Source organism: Phoca vitulina, unplaced genomic scaffold (genome assembly GCF_004348235.1).
Source record: "Phoca vitulina isolate PV1807 unplaced genomic scaffold, GSC_HSeal_1.0 scaffold2, whole genome shotgun sequence".
Classification (NCBI taxonomy): domain Eukaryota; kingdom Metazoa; phylum Chordata; class Mammalia; order Carnivora; family Phocidae; genus Phoca; species Phoca vitulina.
The window spans coordinates 24467624-24491949 of record NW_022589705.1 but is presented as its reverse complement, the minus strand read 5'-3'; the positions used below and the strand labels follow the sequence as shown (position 1 = coordinate 24491949).

At 37.0% G+C, this 24326-nt stretch overlaps 1 protein-coding gene and 1 pseudogene across 3 annotated transcripts in view; one reads left to right on the top strand and one right to left on the bottom strand.

Moving 5' to 3' along the window:
- CCDC18 (coiled-coil domain containing 18) overlaps positions 1 to 24326 on the top strand; it is a 136361-nt gene that overhangs the window by 14502 nt on the left and 97533 nt on the right. For all 3 annotated transcript variants that reach the window (XM_032423527.1, XM_032423517.1, XM_032423525.1), the window contains 5 exons: positions 8663 to 8759; positions 11187 to 11308; positions 12316 to 12607; positions 17580 to 17704; positions 18478 to 18638. In XM_032423527.1, the coding sequence (XP_032279418.1) occupies positions 8663 to 8759; positions 11187 to 11308; positions 12316 to 12607; positions 17580 to 17704; positions 18478 to 18638 (797 nt within the window). The remainder of the gene's footprint in view (positions 1 to 8662; positions 8760 to 11186; positions 11309 to 12315; positions 12608 to 17579; positions 17705 to 18477; positions 18639 to 24326) is intronic.
- LOC116644171 lies at positions 13265 to 15399 on the bottom strand (annotated as a pseudogene).

Sequence of the window (24326 nt, the reverse complement as noted above, 5' to 3'; positions counted from 1 at the left end):
GAAGCCTGCTTCTCCCTCTCCCACTCCCCCTGCTGTGTTCCGTCTCTCATTGTCTCTCTCTCTGTCAAATAAATAAATAAAATCTTTAAAAAAAAAAAAAAAAAACTTAAAAAAAAATGAGTTTGGAAGAACATTTTCCTAGCAGTATTTGGTTAGTCTAGTTCAAGTTTTAGTATATATTTGGAAGGCACTATTACTTTATGAAAATATTTAGGTTTTGGAGTTAACCAGATTTTATTTCTCAGTGGCTCTGTTATCTTGGGCAAACTATTTAACCTTCTTGAGCCTCAGTTTGTTCATCTATTAAATCAAGATGATATTATATCTATGCGAGGATTAAATGAGAAAAGAAATGTAGGGTGCTTCTTAATAAACAAACACTAACAAATGTAGCTATTTTAAGTATAAACCGTGGGGTTAAATATTCTGAAATTAAGACATATTCAGATAAATTTTTACTTACTCAGATAAACATTTTGTGCATGGTTATTTGAAAAAGTGAGATAATACACAAAGACTAGCTTCATAATATAGCTAAGAAAAAGTGCAGAGGACGAGTGACTAGTTATCTCTGTAAAACTTAAATAAGAGATAATTTTTATGGTAGGGTGTTGACTTTTCACAGATTCTGGACAACATGTGCAAAGGCATAGAAGTATAAAAGCATCACTGCTGAAGAACACTAGGGAGTTTTTTGTACTTATAAATGGATAGGTGTAGTAGGAAATGAGGCAAGACAGAAAGACAGGCTTGGCCTAGACTGTAAATGGTTTTGTTTTGCCAAAGTATTTGTATTTTAATCTGGAGAGCATATATAGGCAATTGAGATTTTTAGGTAGAGATGCGACATCTAAATTTTTTAGAGCTTTTTGCAGCTCCATCCATCTAGAATGGATGTTGGCATTCTGAAATTGAAACCTTTGCAAAGACATTTTTGGGGTGCAGAAGATTAATCATAATCATAATGGGTTAGAAAGCTAGTGTAAAGGAAGAGGTTGTTTAGCTTTATGCTGTTTATAAGAGACATACCCAAAATATAAGGACACAGAAAAATTGAAAGCAAAGGAATTAAAATAAATATTTCAGGCCAATGGTCACTAAAACAAAGTAGATATAGCTATATTAATGTCACACAAAATAGATTTAAGTGCAGCAAGCATTACTAGAGTTAAAATGACTCTTATAGGGGTACCTGGGTGGCTCAGTTGGTTAAGTGTCTGACTCTTGATTTCTGTTCAGGTCATGATCTCATGGTTGTGAAATCCAGCCCCATGTTGGGCTCTGTGCTGGGTGTGGAGCCTGCTTAAGATTCTCTCTCCCTCTGCTCCTCTCCCCACCACACATCTCTTTCTCTCTCTCTCTCTCTCAAAACAAAAGACTTATATAATGTTTGAGTAACACTTAAGCAGGAGCCCTAAAGATTCTAAACTTGTATGAATCTAATAGTAAAATTTCAAGTGGAAATGAACAAATCTGTAATCATACAGGGAACATTTTTACACATTTACTAGGAATTATTAGATTAGTAACAAGAAAGCAAGAAGTTGAAGAGTTGAATGACAACAATCTTGATCTCGTGTGTATATATAGAACCCTATACCCAACAGTATGAAAATTCAAATTCTTTCAAGCACTTCTAGAACATATATAATCTCTCACCTCACTGTGCCAGAAACTATGAGTTTCAACAAACACCAAACGATTGATGTTGTACATATCACCTTCTCAGACTGTTGTACAATTAAGTTAGAATGTAATCCCCCGAAATCATGTGTGTTTGGAAATTTAAAGCCAGCCTTCTTGCTACTTATGGAGCATTGAAGAAATTAGGATAAAGATTAGAAAGCTCTTAGAATGGAGTGATATAAAAAATATCACAGCTCATGGGCTGCAGCCAAAGATATTCTTTTTTTTATTATTATTATGTTCAATAGCTAGCATATAGTTCATCATCAGTTTTTGATGTAGTGTTCAGTGATTCATTAGTTGCATATATCATCCAGTGCTCATCACCACATGTGCCCTCCTTAATACCCATCACCTGGTTACCCCATCTTCCCACCCCCTCCCTTCTGTAACCCTCAATTTGGTTCCCAGAGTCCAGAGACTCTCATGGTTTGTCTCCCTCTCTGATTGCTTCCCATTCAGTTTTCCCTCCCTTCTCCTGTGGTCCTCTGCGCTATTCCTTATGTTCCACATATGAGTGAAATCATATGATAATTGTCTTTCTCTGCTTGACTTATTTCACTCAGTATAATCCCCTCCATTCCATCCATGTTGATGCAAATGGTGGGTATTCATCCTTTCTGATGGCTGAGTAATATTCCATTGTATATATGAACCACATCTTCTTTATCCATTCATCTGTTGAAGGGCATCTCGGCTCCTTCCACAGTTTGGCTGTTGTGGACATTGCTGCTATGAACATTGGGGTGCATGTGCCCCTTCTTTTCACTACATCTGTATAGCCAAAGATATTCTTAGAGGAAAATTTTTAGCCTCCTATGCATATGTTAAAATTAATATATGAGTGAAAATGAATGAGTGAAAACATCCAATTTATATAGTCAAGAAAAGGAGAGTAGAAGAAAGAGCATCAAAAGAAAAATAGAAAATAGAAGTATTGAAATAATAAAGGATGAAATGGTTGAATAGAAAACAGGAAAACAATAGAATCACCAGAACCTAAGTCTGGTTCTTTTCATAATCACCAAACTAATGGGTATCAGATAAGATTAATCAAGGAGACAAGGCACAAAAGCAATATTGGGATTGAGAAGGGACTTCTAAATTACGGATTTAGCTATGATTTAAGAAATAAGACCAAATACTACGAACCATTTTAGAATGGTAAATATGAAAACTTAGACTGAATAAATGTTTTTTTTAAAGTTTTTTATTTATTTTTTATTAGACAGTACAAGCAGGGGGAGCGGCAGCTCAGCAGGGAGCCCAATGTGGGGCTCGATCCCAGGACCCCGAGATCATGACCTGAGCTGAAGGCAGATGCTTAACCATCTGAGCCACCTAGGCGCCCCTGAATAAGTGATTTTTCAACAAAATATAATTTAACGGAATTTAAGAATAAATTGAAAACCTGAATAGATATATAGCCATTACAGGTATTGAATCAGTTGTTAAAAATTTGTCTACAAGAAAGTAAACCAAACAAAACAATGGTGATGACAAAAGGAAAGAGGACCATAATGGCCCACAGTGGCTAAAATGAAAATGACTCACAATATCAAGTTTTGACAAAGTTGTGGAGCCTCTGGAATTTTCATATATTTCTAGTAGGAGTGTAAATTGGTAGAAACCCTTTTGGGTGCTTGAAATATTTTGTATCCAATCTTTGGCTCTTACACTCAGGGCCAATAATCCCCTGTCCTAATTACCTCAGGACCAAGTAGTAGACAACTCAGGACAGTCTTACACTCCAGCCCACTGAGATTATTCATACTACCAAACCTAAACCTGCTGACCCTGCCTTAACTGTTCCTTCCCACAGACACCACAGTAACATCTCTTGCTCACATTTTTCTCCCAACTTTGTCTCCTGACCAACCCTGATGCTTCCCTGCCTGGCCCCCTGCATGGCCTGTCATGTCTCCTGTTTCTATGGATTTGTGAGTTTAATAACTTCCTTCTTCATGACATTCATTTCCATGTCTGTGTGTCTCACCATACCTGATTAAAACAAATCCTGAGCACATTTTAAAATATTCATTAAGACTGTACATATTTTCTGTAGAATTTTTATTTAGTTTTTATTTTAATTTTTTACTGAGTAAAGTGCAGAAGTCTTAAGTGAGTGAACTTCTGTGTATGTATACATCCACATAACTACTATCCAGATCAAATACAGAATATTTGGTAAAACATATTGAAGTGACCCTAAATATCATATGTAAGAACCAAGGTCTAAGAATAAGGGAGGCAATTTTGAAGCTGTAGACCAAAGTGGAGAACATGCATATAGATACGAGGACTTCTGAAGTTATAGGAATTAAGTTAATGTGATGTTGGTATAGGAATAAACAAACAAAAAAAATCAGTTGTATGGAACAGACCCTCTTTAGCAAATACGCACACAGGGGAAACTTGATATGTAACAGGTGGCATAACAAATCAGGGGAAAGAATGGAAGAATCAATAAGTTAAGGTGTTGGACAGACTGACATCATGTGTTTCATGTGTGGTATAGTGGAAAGGGTATAATGTCACTTATGTAGTGTGCTCGCGAGAATGAATGGCCTGAATCTACTCATGAGGAAACAGGCAAGGTTAAGCAGATATTTAGCAGCATGCATTCATTGATTTACTGGATTTCTCACTTGGTACACATCAACCATCTAGAGAACAGAAGAAAACCCTAGTTTGATGTGTTTCTCTCATGGTGAAGCACAAAGGCTTAAGAAATAGTAGGTAGTTGAGAAAAGAGAGGGAAGCAGGATGAGAAAAACATGTTGTAGTGATAATCTACTTCAGATAGCTTGAGTGGCTGCAGCACATTTCTGGCAGCTTTAGTCATAGGTCATTTAACTTTATACTTGATCACATTAGGAAGTAAAAGAAGGTAGAGTCATTGAATCTGGGGGTTCACAGTCAACATAGAATTGACCATCGGCTTCTGGCAGTTGAAGATCTCATCTGTGTGACTCTTCAATGGCAGTGTCAGAATAGACCTTTGAGTAACCTTTGCGTGTGTGTATGTGTGTGTGTGTGTGTGTGTGTGCAAAGGTTTTTTCTACTTATTAAACAGAGAATGCTCATATTTCCCTATATAAGAAAAAATTATTTGCATAGCATGATTTTTTTTTTTTTAAAGATTTTATTTATTTATTTGACAGAGAGACAGCGAGTGCAGGAACACAAACAGGGAGAGTGGGAGAGGGAGAAGCAGGCCTCCCGCCCAGCAGGGAGCCCGATATGGGGCTCTATCCCAGGACCCTGGGATCATGACCTGAGTCTAAGGCAGACGCTTAACAACTGAGCCACCCATGCACCCCGCATAGCATGATTCTAAAAGCACATGTTTTTTTTGTGTGCCTTATTTGACATTTAATTTTGTATCAGTAGTCCGTGTACCCCAATGGTTGAGAGCAAGGGCCCACCTGCTTCTTAGATTCATACATTGTGTTTACTACTTAGTATGTGTGAGGGCATGCCTTGAGCATACTGTTTAATCTTTCTGGGTGCTAGTTACAGATAAAATAAGGATAATGTCCGATTAACTGAGTTGTGACCATTTGATTAGGTATATAAAGCATCTAAAGTTGTCTGTGTCACGTAATATATGTTGAATAAATTCAAGCTATTATTGTAAAAAAAAAAGTCAGTGTCATGAAAGACTTAAAAAAAAGCTGAGATATTCCAGATTAAAGAAACTAAAGATATAAGATAACTAAAGCAGTATGTGAAAAAAAAAAAATAAATAAATAAATAAAAGCAGTATGTGATCCTGGATCAGAAGAAAAAAAAACAAAGATCTATAAAGAACATTATTAGAATAACTGATAAAACTTACATATGAATTATATGTTAGATAATAGTATCGTAACAATTTTAGATTTCTTGAATTTGATAGTTGTGGTTGTATGAGGCAATGTCTGTTTTCTTAGGATACATGATAAAGTATTTAAGGCTGAAGGTTACTAATTTCTCTAGAATGTAGTTCAGTACAAAAACATCTCAGGTGAGAGACACAAGCAATTGTAGCAAAATATCAAAAATTGGTGAATCTGCATTAAGGGGTACCAATTTGAAATTTAAAAAACAAAAAGTTCAAAAAATGTTGCTGGGAGAATTCATTACTGATTTAAAAAAAATTAAATTAGGGGCGCCTGGGTGGCTCAGTTGTTAAGCGTCTGCCTTCGGCTCGGGTCATGGTCCCAGCGTCCTGGGATCGAGCCCTGCATCGGGCTCCCCGCTCTGCGGGAAGCCTCCTTCTCCCTCTCCCACTCCCCCTGCTTGTGTTCCTGCTCTCGCTCACTCTCTGTCAAATGAATAAAATCTTTAAAAAAAAAAAAAAAGAAATTAAATCCCTGCTTTGTACTTGTAGGAGTGCTGACAATACCGACTCTATTTTTGGCTCTCCATCTTGTTCACGTTCACTGGATTACCTCTCTTGGGGCTACGTGTTCTGGGCCCCTTGAGATTAATATACATACCTTAGAAATGCCCATCAAGTGTTTATAGCAGCAATGTCCACAATAGCCAAACTGTGGAAAGAGCCAAGATGTCCATCAACAGATGAATGGATAAAGAAGATGTGGTATATATATACAATGGAATATTATGCAGCCATCAAAAGGAATAAGATCTTGCCATTTGCAACGACGTGGATGGAACTGGAGGGTATTATGCTGAGTGAAATAAGTCAAACAGAGAAAGACATGTATCATATGACCTCACTGATATGAGGAATTCTTAATCTCAGGAAACAAACTGAGGGTTGCTGGAGTGGAGGGTGGGGGGGGGGGGATGGGGTGACTGGGTGATGGACACTGGGGAGGTTATGTGTTCTGGTAAGTGCTGTGAATTGTGCAAGACTGTTGAATCTCAGATCTGCACCTCTGAAACAAATAATGCAATATATGTTAAGAAAGAAAAAAAGAAGAAGAAGAATGTAGCAGGAGGGGAAGAATGAAGGGGGGGAAATCAGAGGGGGAGAAGAACCATGAGAGACAATGGACTCTGAAAAACAAACTGAGGGTTCTAGAGGGGAGGGGGGTGGGAGGATGGGTTAGCCTGGTGATGGGTATTGAGGAGGGCACGTTCTGCATGGAGCACTGGGTGTTATGCCCAAACAATGAATCATGGAACACTATATCTAAAACTAATGATGTAATGTATGGGGATTAACATAACAATAAAAAAATTAAAAAAAAAAAAAAGAAATGCCCATCAAGGTAGGGATAGGGGGAGGCTTGCTTTGGCCTCCCAGGAATCTGTTAGAAATAACATAGTCTTTCCCCTTTCTGATGCATAGGTAGGCCACAAGATCTAATTAAAGGTTAGCTGTCAGTTAGGTGCATGCAAACCCTCTGATCTCACTATAGTGTCCCCCTCTCCTCCCTGCCACGTGTCCCCTTGCTTTATAAAATCTATAGGCTAAAGTCTGGACTTTATAGAGAATAGCTATGGTGCTATGTGGTTTTTTGCTGACAGTTTTTTGCTGACGACCACGGATATGGCCCCCCCCCACCACTTAAATTACCCTGAATAAAACTGTGTAAACTGTATGGAGTGGTGTGCTTCATTTTCTGGTCTCAAAGTGCCTTCTCAGTTTGGGGGATACTTTACTGTCCCTCCTCTACCTTCTAACAATACTATACCTGTATACAAAAAATTATTCCAGATGGGTTAAAGACCCAATTGTGAAAAGTAAAACTTTTAGAGAAAGTATAGAGGAATAGTTTTCATGATGTCTCATAGAAGGGGGAAGAATGTTGTTAAAGGAGATTCAGATATATGTTAATTAATTGAATTAAAATAAATGAGATCCAGAAAGCATAAATACTATAGGAAAAGATGGCTAAATTTAAAATCCATTAAAATAAAAACTTTCTCTTCTATAGAAACATCATTTTAAAAATGAAAAAGACAAGACAGATATTTGGGGAAATATTTGCAAATAATTTAATTCACAAAGATTAGTATCCAGAATTCATAAAAAACTCTAACAAATCAGTAAGAAAAGGGAGGGGAAAATCTAGTAATAAAGACAAAGGATCTGAACAGGTAAGGATGAGAAATCCAAATGGCCATTGAAACTTAGAAACTTGCTCAACCTCAGTTGATCAAAAATGCAGATTAAAACTATAACGAGGGGCACCTGGGTGGCTCAGTCAGTCAAGCGGCTGCCTTCGGCTTAGGTCATGATCTCAGGGTCCTGGGATCAAGCCCCACTTGGGGCTCCCTGCTCAGCAGAGAGCCTGCTTCTCCCTCTCCCTTTGCCTACCACTCTGCCTACTTGTGCTCTCTGTCAAATAAATAAAATATTTAAAAAAAAAAGAAGAATTCACCCTTGATAAGCAGAGAGTCACTAATTTCCTTTACACTGCAAAGAATATGATGAGGTTTATTTAAATAATAGAAAAATTTTTAGGTGTGGGTATGATATTGACTACATTTCAGCCCAGTAGTCTCAGTTCAATGTCTAAGTATGAGGAAAGGTCAGGGTTAACTAAGGCAGTGCTTTGTAGTGGTTGGATTTTGTTGTTCAGATTTTTAGATATGTCTTCTGAAATACCTTTTTGAAAATTTACTTGCCCTTTGCAAAGGTCACAGGATTTACTGAGTATTTTTAATATATTAGACAGTGGACTGATTCTGTAATAACTGATCTTTGAAAATTTATACAGCCTAGGCCACTTCCCTTAATCTGTCTTTTCCAGATAAAGAAAAAAAATTGCCAACACATAGGAATGTATATATGTTTCAAAGTTTATGTATTTTACATTTTATTTTTCATATTGATAATAGTGAGGAAATTCTTGTAGTCTCTCTTCTTCATTTTGCAGTTTAAGGCTACTATTCTTTTTTAGTACTGCTCATCTCTTAATTTTTCCTTCTAATAAAATATAGGTTACTTTGGAGTTTCACTAGTCAAATGCAGAGCATTCTTTACTTTTATTAATCATCCCTTTTTAAATTTTAGAGCTGAACGACAAAGGAATGAAGCACTATATAATGCTGAAGAGCTAAGTAAAGCTTTCCAACATTATAAAGAAAAAGTGGCAGAAAAACTGGAAAAGGTAAGAAGCAGATGTGCCAATTCAGTGTTTTGTGTTACTGTCTATATTCTAAATATAAAAATAGACATAAATAGAATATGTTTGTTTAGAGTTAAAGCAGTGAGTAATTTTTATGACCTCATAAAAATTGTTGGAATAAAGAATTTATAAATGCTGGTTAAGGCTGGTGTTCATAATCTTCTTATAATGAGCAAAAAACTTTTTTTATCCAAAGTGGGAAAAGAATGGAGACAAGGGGAAGAACAATATATAGATAAAGGAAAAAAAATGCAGGGAAAGATGAGGTGAGTGAGCAGAGCTTGGAGCTGAAATTTGTTCCCATCACCTCGATGAAAATGAAGGCAGAGTAGATTGTATAGCCTTCAGTTGGTCTCCCTGGACCTACCACCCTGGGAGGGTCTGTCTTCTGCTTCTCGGAAGATTCCTTGAACAGATTCTGCATAGTAGTATAGTGGCTTTATTACATTCATTTAATATTTTCAAGTAATACCACATGGGTAATAAAACCTGTTTGGAGGAGGCCACATGCTGAATATTCAGATGTTGAACTCAGAAGAGAGGTCTGGTCAATAGATACTAATGTGAGAGACTTTCATCTTGAGATAATTGAAACAGAGGGAGTTAATGATTCTGTTCAAAGAAAGGTAGAAGGGTAGAAGAAATATTAAAAATTTAGTAAGAGGGTTGCTTGGGTGGCTCAGTCGCTAAGTGTCTGCCTTTGGCTCAGATCATGATCCCAGGGTCTTGGGATCGAGTCCCACTGCAGGCTCCTTGCTCAGCGGGGAGCCTGCTTCTCCCTCTCCCTCTGGCTGCTGCTCTGCCTACCTGTGCTCGCACAGCCTCTCTCTGTGTCAAATAAATGAAATTAAAAAAAAAATTTAATAAGAGGGGCGCCTGGGTGGCTCAGTTGGTTAAGTGTTTGCCTTCAGCTCAGGTCATGATCTCAGGGTCCTAGGATCAAGCCCCACATCGGGCTCCCCACTCTGCAGGGAGTCTGCTTCTCCCTGTGTCCCTCGCCCCGCTCTTGTGCTCTCTCTTACTCCCTCTCTCTCAAATGAATAAAAAGAATCTTTAAAAAAATTTTTTTAAAATAAAAATTTAATAAGAAAGACAAATACCGTATGATTTCACTAATATGTGGAATCTAAAAAACGAACAAAAAGCAACATCAGACCAATAAATAAAACAAACTGATGGTTCACAGAGAGGGAAGGAGCAGGGGGAGGGCAAAATGGCTGTACCCATAGGAGGTACAGGCTTCCAGTTAGGGAACGAATAAGTCACAGGGATGAAAGGCACAGCATAGGGAATAGAGTCAATGGTATTGTAATAGTGTTGTATGGTGTCAGATGGGAGCTGCACTTGCGGTGAGCATAGCATAATGCATAGAGTTGCTGAATCACTGTGTTGTACACCTGAAACTAACATTGTGTGTCAACTATTTTTCAATGAAAAATTTTAAAAATCAGAATCCTATCAGGTACTGGTCTTCAGTGTAAATTAATCAGATCACTGTTTTGAAAGCCTTGGAGAAGGTCCCTGTGGGAATGAAATCGCATAGAAGGGATTTTTAATAAGGTAATCTGTAGGGGGAGGTAGGATACTCAGTGGGGGGAATATCCTTAGGGAGAGGGAGGACTTTATACAGGAAAGAGAGGAAAATGTGAGATGATTTTTTTACACTTCTCCTTAGGATTATCAGTTTCAAACCATGCTCAGCAGAGCCCTATAATTAGGTAGATGTAACAGAGAAAGTGGGGCAGATCTACTGAGCCCTCTTCTCCCACCACTCCAACCTGGGTGCTTATCTTTTTTTTTTAAAGATTTTATTTATTTCTCTGAGAGAGAGAGAGAATGAGCAGCAGGGAGGGGCAGAGGGAGAAGCAGGCTCCCCGCGGAGCAGGAAGCCTGATGCGGGACTCGGTCCCGGGACTCTGGGATCACCACCTGAGCCGAAGGCAGATGCTTATCCGACTGAGCCACCCAGGTGCCCCCGGGCACTTGACTTTTATCTGTTTTAGATTTGAACTGTGATTTCAGTGGGAGTATTCAGTGGCTAAAATTTCAAAAATTATTCCTCTAGAACGTTTGCCGTGTAGTTAGCCTTTAGTAACTTGGTGCAGCATCACGACCTGAGCTGCTTGCCGTGCCCCCGTGAGGCCGGAACGCTAGCTCTCAGACGGTAGGCCGTGGCCCCTCGTCAGAGGCCTTTAGCCATTTCTGGACAGGTGGGAGAGTCTCCCTCCCTGTCCTTTGTCACTGCCCAGGAAGTTTACTTGGCTCCTTCCACTACCAGATCAGGGACTTACACATGTGGAAGACTTACTCTACTCTCCTGTTTATTTCTGAAATCACTACTTTTTAGTTTGAAACACCTAAATTTATGACCACAGTAGTATGTCCACTTAAAACAAATTATTGTTTTAGGTTCAAGTTGAAGAAGAAATATTAGAGAGAAATCTAATTAGCTGTGAAAAAGAAAATAAAAGGCTACAGGAAAAGTGTGGTCTATATAAAAGTGACCTTGAAATTCTGAAAGAGAAATTAAGGTATAGTATCTTGTTGTGGAAAAAGGATTTTTGTGTGGAAATGGAGAAAGAACTGCAACATTTTAAGATAGAATATTTTGTGTATTTAGTTATGGCCTTAAATTACATAGAAAGATAGGTTTCATGACTGAAATTGTTTTCTAGGTATAACATTAGGGTTTTTAACCAATAAAACATGTTGATATTAATATACTTGTAAATACAGAGTAATATGATCAGCATATTTGCTTTGCATATATTTAGAGAAAATGAACACACACATAATGTTCTTGTAGTGTGACGTTAGCTGGTTAGTAAAATATGTGTTCTTCAAATCATGTGAATCACCTAGTCCAGCCTTCTTATTTCAGAGACATGAAAAATGTGAAAAAGGACACTGTGAATGCATTGTGATGTATATCAGTATTTCATTTTTTATTGTTGAATATTATTCTGCTGTATGGATGTACCACATTTTTTTATCCATTTATCCATTCACCAACAGTTCTATAGATTGTTCTAATGTTTGACATGTTTTTATAGCTATATATATATATATTTGAAAATAATACTGCCTAGTAATCAGTTAATGGTTGATTACTATTTTTTAGAGTTGTGGCTAATAGTTCATGATTTTTCCTTATATAGTCTAAAACTTTCTTCATGTTGCAATATGTTGAATTAGGATTTTGGAGTTAGATCTCCTGTCTTACACTTTTCAAAAGGGAGCAGAAGGCTTTGAAGATAATGGAGTTACCCTGCCCTCCTACTTACTGTGAGACACTGGCAAAGTTTCATAACCCTTCTATACCTTGGTTTCCTTATCTATAAACAGAGAATGATAGTGGTGCTGCCCACATAAAGTTGTGAGTTTCTGGTGTGCAGAAAGTAGGCATTCAGTAAATGTGAGCAGGTGTTACAGTTCTAGAATTAAGGCTTTAAAATACTTTAAAAGTGAGATTAACTAAATATGACTACTGAAAATGAATGTATATTTTATTTTCATTTTTATGCTTTTTTCTTTATAGGCAGTTAAAAGAAGAAAATAACAATGGAAAAGAAAAATTAAGGATCATGGCAGTGAAAAATTCAGAAGTTATGGCACAACTAACTGAGTCTAGGCAAAGTATTCTGAAGCTAGAGAGTGAATTAGAGGACAAAGAAGAAGTACTTAGAGAAAAATTTTCTCTAATGAATGAAAACCGAGAATTAAAGGTCCGTGTTGTAGCACAGAATGAGCGACTGGATTTGTGTCAACAAGAAATAGAAAGTTCAAGGGTAGAACTGAGAAGTTTGGAAAAAGTTATGTCCCAGTTGCCAGTAAGTATGGGTGAAAAAGAAAATTTTACTGAAGTGCTTTTTTTTTTTTTTTTTTTTTAAAGATTTTATTTATTTATTTGAGAGAGGATGAGAGGAGAGAGAGAGCACATGAGAGGGGGGAGGGTCAGAGGGAGAAGCAGACTCCCCGCTGAGCAGGGAGCCCGATGCGGGACTCGATCCTGGGACTCCAGGATCATGACCTGAGCCGAAGGCAGTTGCTTAACCAACTGAGCCACCCAGGCGCCCTACTGAAGTGCTTTTTAAAAGGTCATCATCTTGTGTTTGCTTTATTAGTATGTATGTATGTATGTGGGTATTTATTTTTACGTATCTGTACTTTCAATCTTGAATTTCTTTTCTGTCTAATCCCTTTTGTTTTTCTGCACTTAACCTGTCTACTCTTCCACCCTTTCTTAGTCTCTGAGGTGCCATATGTAAGAACGACACAAGATTTTTTACAAATAGCTTTTTTTTTTTTTTAATGTAGAAAAGCAATTTATTCCATTGTAAGCACTTAACACAGTAAGTCATCGAAAGTAACAGGCCTGCTGGTGAAACAGGTCACCCAAAATAGAGATGGTACCAAACTAGTGGTCAAAGACTAACTCCTAAAAAAAAAAAGCAACTCTTATCCAGGATTAATTTAATTTTAAAAACAAATACAAGCTATCAATTCACTCTTCTCAACTCAACTGGACAGTCTACCTGTGGTATAACTGTCAGGTAAAAACATACATCTTTACAACTTGGTGGTCCCAAGTTTTTTAAAAAACCATTTCACAGAAAGGAAAGAAATATGAAAACAGCTCAAGAAATACACTAACAAGCAAAAATATATGGGGGAAAGAGGAACACGTAGTTTTGACTTAACTGAAGAAACTGAGAGGAGACTGGTCTACATAGGAAAATGTGCATCCTGGAAAGTCAGGTGTGAAAATTTTAGAACAGGAATTTATATGACTTGAATCTCCCCCATTTCCTGAATAAAAACGACATCTTGTGGTATTTATACCTCATGGCTCAGACATCTACCTCACTTGGCTCTATTCCTTCCTTCCTTTAGCCTTTACTTAAAGGAGTCTGAAAACCTTGGGGATATAGCCTAAGAAGAAAAATAACCACACATAATATTCCCCTTTCTGTGGCTACTTTAGACCTTTGTTACTAGAAAATTCCTAAAGAAAATTTAAATATAAGTCTGTGGCTTTACTGAATCAAGTCCCCCAGTTAATATTTAGAAAACACCCTCTGTTTAGGCTAATAACATTGTTGATGGTACCTATCATAGAGGGATAGCCAAACAAAGTCTGTGTCTCAAAACCAGTGTTAAATCAGTCTCAGGGTTGAGAGGAAAAAAGGGGGGAGTCTAAAATCACAAGAAGTGCAGGCATATCTAGGACCCTTGTCCTTCTGGATCCACGCTTCCTTCAGGATCTTCATCATTATAAATGTCCTCTGCCATTTGCCACACTTGCATGATATTGTCTTCTGATAGAGAACAAATCACCCAAGGTTCAGTGGGATTCCAGGAGAAATCAGATATCTTGGCAGTGTGACCACCATGAATAAACAACAATTCTGGTGGCCCATCTTCTGCACCTTCTGGGGATTGTTCCTCTCCAATTTTACTTAAATCCCAGACATTCAGTCTGCGATCAGTACCACTAGAAGCCAAAATAGTCTCATTGTGAGACGACCACTGAACCTGGAATATTTCATCCTTATGTGATTCAAAGGAATGCAACTTAAGTTTCAGATTTCTCAGATCCCACAAGGCAACAGTCTTGTCGGCTATCCTGTGGCCAGAATGAACTCACTATAAGGATTGAAAGATAGGCAGTTCACTTCAGCAGTGTGAGCATCAACTGAGTGGCTTGGTTTGGAAGTATTGTTTGAACGAGTATACCAGATCATAAGTTTCTGATCATCAGCAACTGACCCAAACAGAGACTCATGGAGCAGATGCCAGGAAACATCTTCTACTACCACTGTATGTCCTGTAAAGATGGTCTTCGCATCCACCACTTTTCCTTCCTTTGGAACAGCACTGATGTCCCAGAGGCAGATGGTATGGTCTCTGAAGCACTAAGTAAGTGCCCACTGAGATTTGGGTTCCAAGAAAGTCCATAACCTTCCTTCTGATGTCCACGCAGATGCAAGTCTGGGTTGCACTCTCCAGAAGGGTCTGGTTTGGAAGGATGTTTTGTATAGTCAAAAACAAGAACATCACTGGATGGAGTCTTTGTTGCAATGATGCAAGGGTTCTGGGGCATATAATGCGCCCGGTTTACTTCTTCCATGGTTGATCTTGATTTCTATTTCAATTTTTCCACTAACTGAGCCAAAGCCTCCAAATTCTCCTTTCTCACTGTTGTAGTGTGAAGCATCAAACTGAGCATCATCTTTAGGGAGCTGCACACTGGCTATCACAAGATGGTTTTGTTCATCTGACGTGTGTGTTCCCAGGACAAGTCGAAGAATGCTGAAGTCTTTCCCTTCTGGTCTGGTTACATCTGGAAGCCACTGTGCAGTTAGGCTAGGCCACTCCAGAGCATGGGTCACCAAATCATAAAGAAAAGGGGTGTTCTTTTCCATATTTTGTACTCTTTGTTGCTCACACGTTCTACTGCGTCATCAAAGGCTGCTTTCTTGTTGGCCATGGCGGGCACGCAAGCCGGGGGGGATCCCGGGGTCGAGCGTTGCCGGAGGGATGGGGAGGCTACAGGTGCTCGCTCTGCGCGCATGGCCTCTCTTGTTTCTACAAATAGCTTTATTCAAGTAACATTGACATACCATAGAATTCACTCATTTTAATTGTACTGTTCATTTATTTTTAGTAAACTTACAAGTTTTGGAACAATACCACAATCTAGTTTTCAAACATTTTTATCATCCCCAAAAGATCCCTTGTGCCTATTTATAATTAGTCCCTGTACCCACACCCACCCCTAGGAAACCACTAATCTAATTTCTGTCTCTAGAGATTTGTCTTTTATGAGCATTTCATATAAATAAAATTATACAATGTATGGTCTCTTGCATTCTAAAAATTTGGGGGGATCATTCATTGTGACATATATCAGTACTTCATTTCTTTTTATTGTTGAATATTAGTCCATCGTATGGATATACCACATTTTATTTATCTATTCACCGTTAGATGGACATTTGGACTGCTTCCACTTCTGGACTATTAAGAACAATGCTGCTGTGAAAATTTGCATACAACTCTTTGTGTGGACATACTTTCATTTCTCTTGAGTAGATAGATACCTAGGAGTAGAATTTCTAGGTCATATGGTAAAGTTATGTTAAACTGTTTTCCAAAGTGGCTATACCATTTTTTGTTTTCATGAGGAATGTACGAGGGTTCCTGTTTTTCTGCATCCTAGCTAACATTTTTTATTATCTGTCTTTCAGGTTTTAGCCATCTTAGTGGGTATAAAGTGGTATCACATTGTGGTTTTAATTTGCATTTTTCTAATGAATAATGTGCAAATTTTCATGTACTTATTAGAATGCACAGAACATTAAAATGTTTTTATGATAGCAGCTGGCCACCATTTCTCTTTCAGTTATACATATGACCATATATAAGTGAGATTAGGAAGAAAGTAAGTATAACTGTATCAGAAGTCCATAATTGATAGGTGTAAAATAAAGGTGAGATCAGGAGAAGAGTGTATATAAATGCGTCATGGCTGGTTTCAAATATATTTGAATGGGTGGTAGACTCTTAACCAATTTTAAACTGTCATGGAATTAACAAGTTGAAAGGGAACTTAGAAATCATCTGATTCAACACCATCATTTTATTGACAAAGAAATGTAGTGTCAAGGAAATAAGTAACTTTTATAACTAGCTAGTAGCAGAATTAAAACTAGAATGTATGATTCTTGATTCCCAGCCCTCTGCTATATCTACTTTCCTAGGATCCTGATTATTTGCTTAGGTTTTAAATGTACTGTTTACTTTTGAAATTTGATAGTAATTAGATGCAGATAGCATTCATTTTTAAAAATTTTTTTAAAAGATTTTATTTATTTGAAAGAGAATAAGTGGGGGGAAGAACAGAGGGAGAGGGACAAGCAGGCTCCCTGCTGAGCAGGGAGCCCATGCAGGGCTCCACTCCAGAATCCTCGGATCATGACCTGAGCCAAAGGCAGATGCTTAACTGACTAAGCCACCCAGGCGCCCCGATAACATTCATTTTAAACTGATATTCTCATTTGACTCAATATCAAGAATTACTTTGTATGTGATTCTGAAGTTGGTGTGGTAATACGTTTGATCCTGTGTTTCGTGCAATGCTAAGAATAACGTGGTTTGGAAATAGGAATTTTTTTAATTTCTAGAAAGCTTGATTTGGTTATAGTTTGAAGATAGTAGTCATTAAGTGCTTATCTTGCCCCTTTTCATAACTAATTTAAAAAATTCTCTATTGTTCAAACATACAGAAAAACAGACCAATGCAGCACACCATTTGCTATATCTGAGTAACATATTGTGATATCCACTTCATATTTTTTTAGAATAAAGTTTTGCAGATAAATAAGCTTCTTTATATACTGTGTTAGATCCCAATCCTTTCCATCTCTCCACAGAGGTAGGCACTATTCCGAAACTCATGTGTATCCTTCTTGTCTATATTTTAAATGTTGCCACATATGCATGCTCTAGAAAAACATATATAACTAATATATTTTGGAAAATACTACATGTGCCTCTGTTGTTTTTCACTTAATGTAGTGTTATATGATGTCTCCAAATGATTTATATAATTCAGGTTTATTTTAACTCTTGTGGTTTTCCTGTTATCTTAATGTTTCATAATGTATTTATACATTTATCCTATTGATGGACACTAGGTTATTTCTATTCACACAATTTTTAAAAATTGGAGTTCTGAATAATGAAACAATTGCATCATAGATGTTGTAAGTTTATATATGTTTGTTTTTAAATTTGCAGTTAAAAAGAGAAATGTTTGGTTTTAAATCATCTCTTTCTAAACACCAGATGAGTAGTTTGTCAAACAAGGAAGACAATTACATTGGCTGCTGTGAGGCAAATAAAATGGTGATTTCAGAATTGAGGTATGGTTTTCAGATGCTGAAGTTGTAGCAAATACAATGTTTTTTTTTTAAATTGGTAATTAAAATCTTTGAGAAGATGAAAAATGTACAGAAAAGTTCTGCAAGTATTATAACAAATATCTGTGTTTCCATAACTAAGAATTGATTATTATTAACATTCTGTGATATTTTTTTCAAATGTTTTTAAGTAAAAACTAAAAACATTATGGGATGTTCCTTTCCACTAGTTTCATTCTCCTAAGTATCCACCATCCTGAATTGGATGTATATTCTTCAATCCATTTTGTATATGTTTACATCCACACATGGAAAATATACTATGTGTTTATATTGTTTGTAATTTTGCTTTTTCACTCAGCATTATTTTTTAAATTCATACATGTTGAGGTAGGTAGTTAGAGTGACTAATCAATGGGTGGATTAGTATGGTTAGTTTTAATAGCTATATAGGAGTCTATCCTATAACTGTATCACTATTTATTGATAGCTACCTTGTTTCTAGTTTTCTTCTATTACAAACAGTGCTGCAAAGTACATACCTTTACATGTTTCCTTTTATAATACTGCCAGTTTCTCCAGTGTATATTCCTAAAAGTGAAATTTCTGGGTCATGGTGTGTGTACATTTTTAGTTTTACTAGGTACTATCAAGTTTTTAAAGTAGCTGAATCAATCTACATTAAATTTTTTGCTAACTTGAAAGGTAAAAATGGTATGAGATATATTTATATAGGATCTTTCTAATAATTTTTGGTGTATTTTATTTTGTTCCAGGATTAAGCTTGCAATAAAGGAAGCAGAAATTCAAAAGCTTCAGGCAAACCTGGCTGCAAATCAGTTATCTAAGAGTCTTCTTGCTTGTAATGACAAACAAGAAAGTGGCAAATTAAATAGTTTAGAGACAGAACCAGTAAAACTAGGAGGTAATCAATTAGGTGAGTGTATAAAATTGAAATTTTTAATTCTAAGTCTTTTTTTTTAAGATTTTATTTATTTATTTCAGAGAGAGAGAGAGGGAGCACAAGTATGAATGGGGAAGGGGCAGAAGAAGCAGGCTCCCCGCTGAGTAGGGAGCCCAGTGCGGGGCTCGATCCCAGGACCCTGGGATCATGACCTGAGGTAGATGCTTAACCGACTGAGCCACCCAGGCGCCCCTTAATTCTAAGTCTTTTATGATAGTTTTTTAGAGAAAGGGATTATCAAAAGTTTAGTTAATCTGTTAGTACTAGTTTGGGTTGGTAAGACAGCAAAAATTTCAAAATTGTTGAACTTTGCATTATAGGGCACCTGGGTGGCACAGTCAGTTAAAATGTCCAACTCTTGGTTTTGGCTCAAGTCCGATCTCAGGGTTATGAGATCGAGCCCTACAATGGGCTATTTGGAAGTTTTCTTTCCATTTCTATTTTTTGGAACAGTTTGAGAAGAATGGGTATTAACTCTTCTTTAAATGTTTGGGAAGCCATCCGGCCCTGGATTTCTGTTGGTTGGGAGATTTTTTTTTTTTTTTTTAAAGATTTTCTTTATTTGACAGAGACACAGCGAGAGAGGGAACACAAGCAGGGGGGGTGGGAGAAGGAGAAGCAGGCTTCCTGCAGAGCAGGGAGCCCGATGTGGGGCTCGATCCCAGGACCCTGGGATCATGACCTGAGCTGAAGGCAGACGCTTAACGACTGAGCCACCAGGCGCCCTGGTTGGGAGATTTTTGATTACCGATTCAATTTCTTTGTTGGTTATCGGTCTGTTCAAGTTTTCTGTTTCTTCCTGTTTCAGTTTTGGTAGTTTATATGTTTCTAGGAATGCATCCATTTCTTCCAGATTGACTGGGTGGCATATAATTTTTCATAATATTTTATAATTATCTGTATTTCATTGGTGTTGCTTGTGATCTCTCCTCATTCATGATTTTATCTATTTGAGTCCTTTCTCTCTTTTTTTTTTATGATTTTTTATTTATTCATTTGAGAGAGACAGAGTGTGTGAGAGCATGAGCAGGGGTAGGAGCAGAGGGAAAGGAAGAAGCAGAGTCCCCACTGAGCAGGGAGCCTGACGTGGGGCTCAATCCCAGGACCCCAAGATCATGACCTGAGCTGAAGGCAGACGCTTAACTGACTGAGCCACCCAAATGCCCTTCTCTTTTCATTTTGATAAGTCTGACTCGGGGTTTATCAGTTTTATTCTTTCAAAGAACCAGCTCCTGGTTTCATTGATCTGTTCTGGTTTTCTTTTTTTGTTTGTTTCTATATCATTTATTTCTGTTCTGATCTTTATTATTTCCCTTCTTCTGGCTTTAGGCTTCATTTGTTGTTCTTTTTCTAGCTCCTTTCCAATGGCTTTCTTTTTAAAACAAAAATATATTTCTTTTTTTTTTTTTTGAGATTTTATTTATTTGAGAGAACATGAGAGAGAGAGAGAGAGTGCACAAGCATGGGGAAGGAGCAGAGGGAGAGGGAGAAGCAGACTCCCCACTGAGCAGGGAGCCCAGTGCAGGACTTGATCCCAGGACCCTGGGATCATAACCTGGGCTGAAGGTAGATGCTTAACCGACTGAGACACTCAGGTGCCCTCCAGTGGATTTTTTATAGAACAGTAGAACAATCCTAAAATTTGTATGGGACCACAAATAGCCAAAGTAATCTTGAGAAAGTAAAACAAAACTGGAGGCATCACACTTCATAATTTCAAACTATATTACAAAGCTATAATAATCAAAACAGTATGGTGTTGGCATTAAAAACAGACATATGGATCAATGGAACAGTGTAGAGAGCACAAAAATAAACCTGTGCATATGGGGTCAATTAATTGAGAACAAAGGAGACAAGAACAAACAATAGGCTAAGGATAGTCTTCAGTAAACAGTGTCAGGAAAACTGAATAGCTGTATGCAAAAGAATGAAAGTAGACTACTATCTTACAGACAAAAATCAACTCCAAATGGATTACAGACTTTAATATAAAACCTGAAACCATAAAACTTCTAGAAGAAAATATAAGAAAAAAGCTCCTAGATATCAGTCTTGGTGATGATTTTCTTTTGGATTTGACACCAAAATCAAAAGCAAGAAAGTAAAAATAAACAAGTGGGACTATATCAAACTAAAAAGCTTCTGTCCAGCAAAAGAAAAGACAACCTATAAAGTGGGAGAAAGCATTTGTAAATCATATCTGATAAGGGGTTAATATCCAAAATACATAAAAACTCACACAACTCAATACAAAAAAACAATTCAGTTAAAAAATGGGCAGAGGCGGGGCACCTGGCTCAGTTGGTTGAGCATCTAGATGACTCTTGATTTCAGCTCAGGTCATGATCTCAGGGTCGTGGGATCGAACCCCAGGTTGGGCTTGGCACTCAGTGTGAAGTCCACTTGTCCCTCCTCCTCAGTTCTTCCCCCAGCTCTCTCTCTCAAATAAATAAAATATTTTTTAAAAATGGGCAGAGGATCTAAATAGACATTTTTCTAAAGAAGACATCCAGATGGTAAACAAACCCATGAAAAGATGCTCAACAGCACTAATCATCAGGGAAATGCAAATCAAAACCACAATGAGGGACGCCTGGGTGGCTCAGTTGGTTGGGCGTCTGCCTTCGGCTCAGGTCATGGTCCCAGGGTCCTGGGATCGAGTCCCGCATCGGGCTCCCTGCTCTGCGGGGAGCCTGCTTCTCCCTCTGCCTCTGCCTCTCTCTCTCTCTGTCTCTCATGAATAAATAAATAAAATCTTAAAAACAAAACAAACAAAAAAAACCAAAAACTACAATGAACTATCACCCCACATCTGTCAGAGTGGCTATCATCAAAAAAACAAGAAATAAGCATTGGTGAGGATGTGGAGAAAAGAGAACCCTGTGCCCTGTTGGTGAGCATGTAAATTGATACAGCCGCTTTGGAAAACAGTATGGAAGTTCCTCAAAAAATTAAAAGTAGAACTACCATATGTTGCAGTAATTCCACTTCTGAGTATTTACCCGACATCTGAAATCACTGTCTTTTTATTATGTTCAGTTAGCCACCATATAATACATCATTAGTTTTTGATGTAGTGTTCCATGATTCATTGTTTGTGTATAACACCCAGTGCTCATCACAACACGTGCCCTCCTTAATACCCATCACCCGGCTACCCCATCCCCCCACCCCCCTGAAATCACTATCTTGAAAAGATGTCTGCACTCATATATATATATATATATATATATATATGTATCATCATCTGCCCCTCCCCCCGCTCGTTCTCTTAATCTCTCTCTCAAATCTTTTTTTTCTTTAAAGATTTTATTTATTTATTTGACAGAGAGACAAAGCGAGAGAGGGAACACAGCAGGGGGAATGGGAGAGGGAGGAGCAGGCTTCCCGCTGAGCAGGGAGCCCCATGCAGGGCTTGATCCCAGGACCCTGGGATCATGACCTTAGCCAAAGGCAAACACTTAACGATTGAGCCACCCAGGTCCCCCTCAAATAAATAAAATCTTTCAAAAAAAAAAAGCTCTCATCCCTCCCCAAAATTTGTAACTATATGTGATGACGGATGTTAAATAGACTTACTGTGGTAATCATTTCAAAATATATACATATATCAATTCATTATGTCATACACCTGAAACTAATACAGTGTTATATGTCAATTATATATCAATAAAAATAGATGGAATAACTATATTAATTTCAGACAAAGCAGAGTTGAGACTGACAGAACTAGAGGGATAAATTAACAAACCCACATATATATTTGAAGATTTCAAAACTTCTTTCTCAGTAACTGGAGAGAACAAGTACACAGAAAATCATTAAGGGGAAAGAAGACTTAAGTACTATAAAGAAGTTTAATATGATTGACATTCACTCTACACAATAATCACCAGAATATACAATTTTCTCAAATGTATTTAAAATATTCATCAAAATACTCCATATGCTGGCCTATAAACTAAGTCTCAAAACATTTTAAAAAACTGAAATCAGGTTCATTCATGAATTAGGTTGTTTAAGAAAAACAACCTAATGTCCACTACTAATAACAAAAAGATACCCAGAAAATTCTAAATATTTGGAAATAAACTCAGGAGATATTATAGGATATTTTGAAGTAAATAAGATGAAAATACAACATATAAAAATTAGTGGGAGCTACAGCATTGCCTAAAGATAAGTTTATACCTTTAAATACTTAGATTAGAAAAGAAGAAATGTTTAAAATCAATAATCTAAGCTTTCACTGTAAGAAAAATTAAAGACATAATTAAACCCAAAGAAAATTGAGAAGGAGTACAATTGATCCTGAGGGAAATGTTTTCTGGTTTTTGGGTTTTTTTTAATTGAAGTATAATTAACATAGCGTGTTATATTAGCTTCAGGTGTACGATATAGTAATTCAACATTTCTATACATTACTCAGCATTCATCATGATAAGTGTACTCTTAATCCCTTTTAACTATTTAACTTTCCCCCTCCCTCTGGGAACCACCAATTTGTACTCCATATATGAGTTTTTTTGTCTTTTTTTCTTTGTTCATTTGTTTCTTAAATTCCACATGTGAGTGAAATCACACAGTATTTGTCTTTCTCTATCTGACTTATTATTTCACTTAGCATTATATCTTCTAGGTCCATTCATGCTGCAAATGGCAAGATCTCATTCTTTTTTATGGCTGAGTAATATCCCATTTTATACACACACACCCACACCCCATCTCCTTTATCCATTCATTTATCGATGGACACTTGGGTTGCTTCCATATCTTGGCTATTATAAGTAATAATGCAATAAATATAGGGGTGCATATATCTTTTTGAATTAGTGTTTTCATTTTCTTTGCATATATACCCAGTAGTGGAATTACTAGATCATATAATAATTCTGTTTTTAATTTTTTAAGGAACTTCCATATTGTTTTCCAAGTGGCTGCACCAGTTTGCATTCCCACCAACAGTGTTGTGTTTTTGATTTTAGCTGTTCTGGCAGGTGTGAGGTGATATCTTATTGAGGTTTTGATTTGCATTTCCCTGATAATTAGTGATGTCGAACATTTTCTCATGTGTCTGTTGGCCATTTGTTTGTCTTCTGATGAAAATGTTAGATGTCTTGATTGTGGTGATAGTTACAAAGGTATAAACATATGAAAAAAAAAAAACATTTGATAAAACGTATCAAACTTTATATTTTAAATGGGTGCATCTTATTGTAAGTAAATTTTACATCAGTCATGTACATTTTTATTATTTTTTAAAGATTTATTTATTTGAAAGAGAGAGCGTGGGGGGGGGCAAAGGGAGAGGGAGAAAGAAACTGTCATCTTGGTATTTGTTTGCTATTTATTCTAATGCCCTTTATTCATCTTTCCTGCTTTCTTTTGGATCAATTATATTTTAGTATTCCATTTTGTCTCCACTATTGATTAGCTAACTATACCTCTTTATTTTCTTAATGGTTGCCCTAGTGGTTAACATATGTATCTTTAACTTATCATTGTCTATCTTCAAGTATGATTGGCTGGTGGCAGGAAAATGACAGCAGAATTAGATAGCTAAGTGATTAGAGAGAATAGGGATGAGTGATGAGATTATTAGCAGAATGAACGCTAGTTATTAGAGGTGTTGATAAATATGTTATAAATTCTCTTACA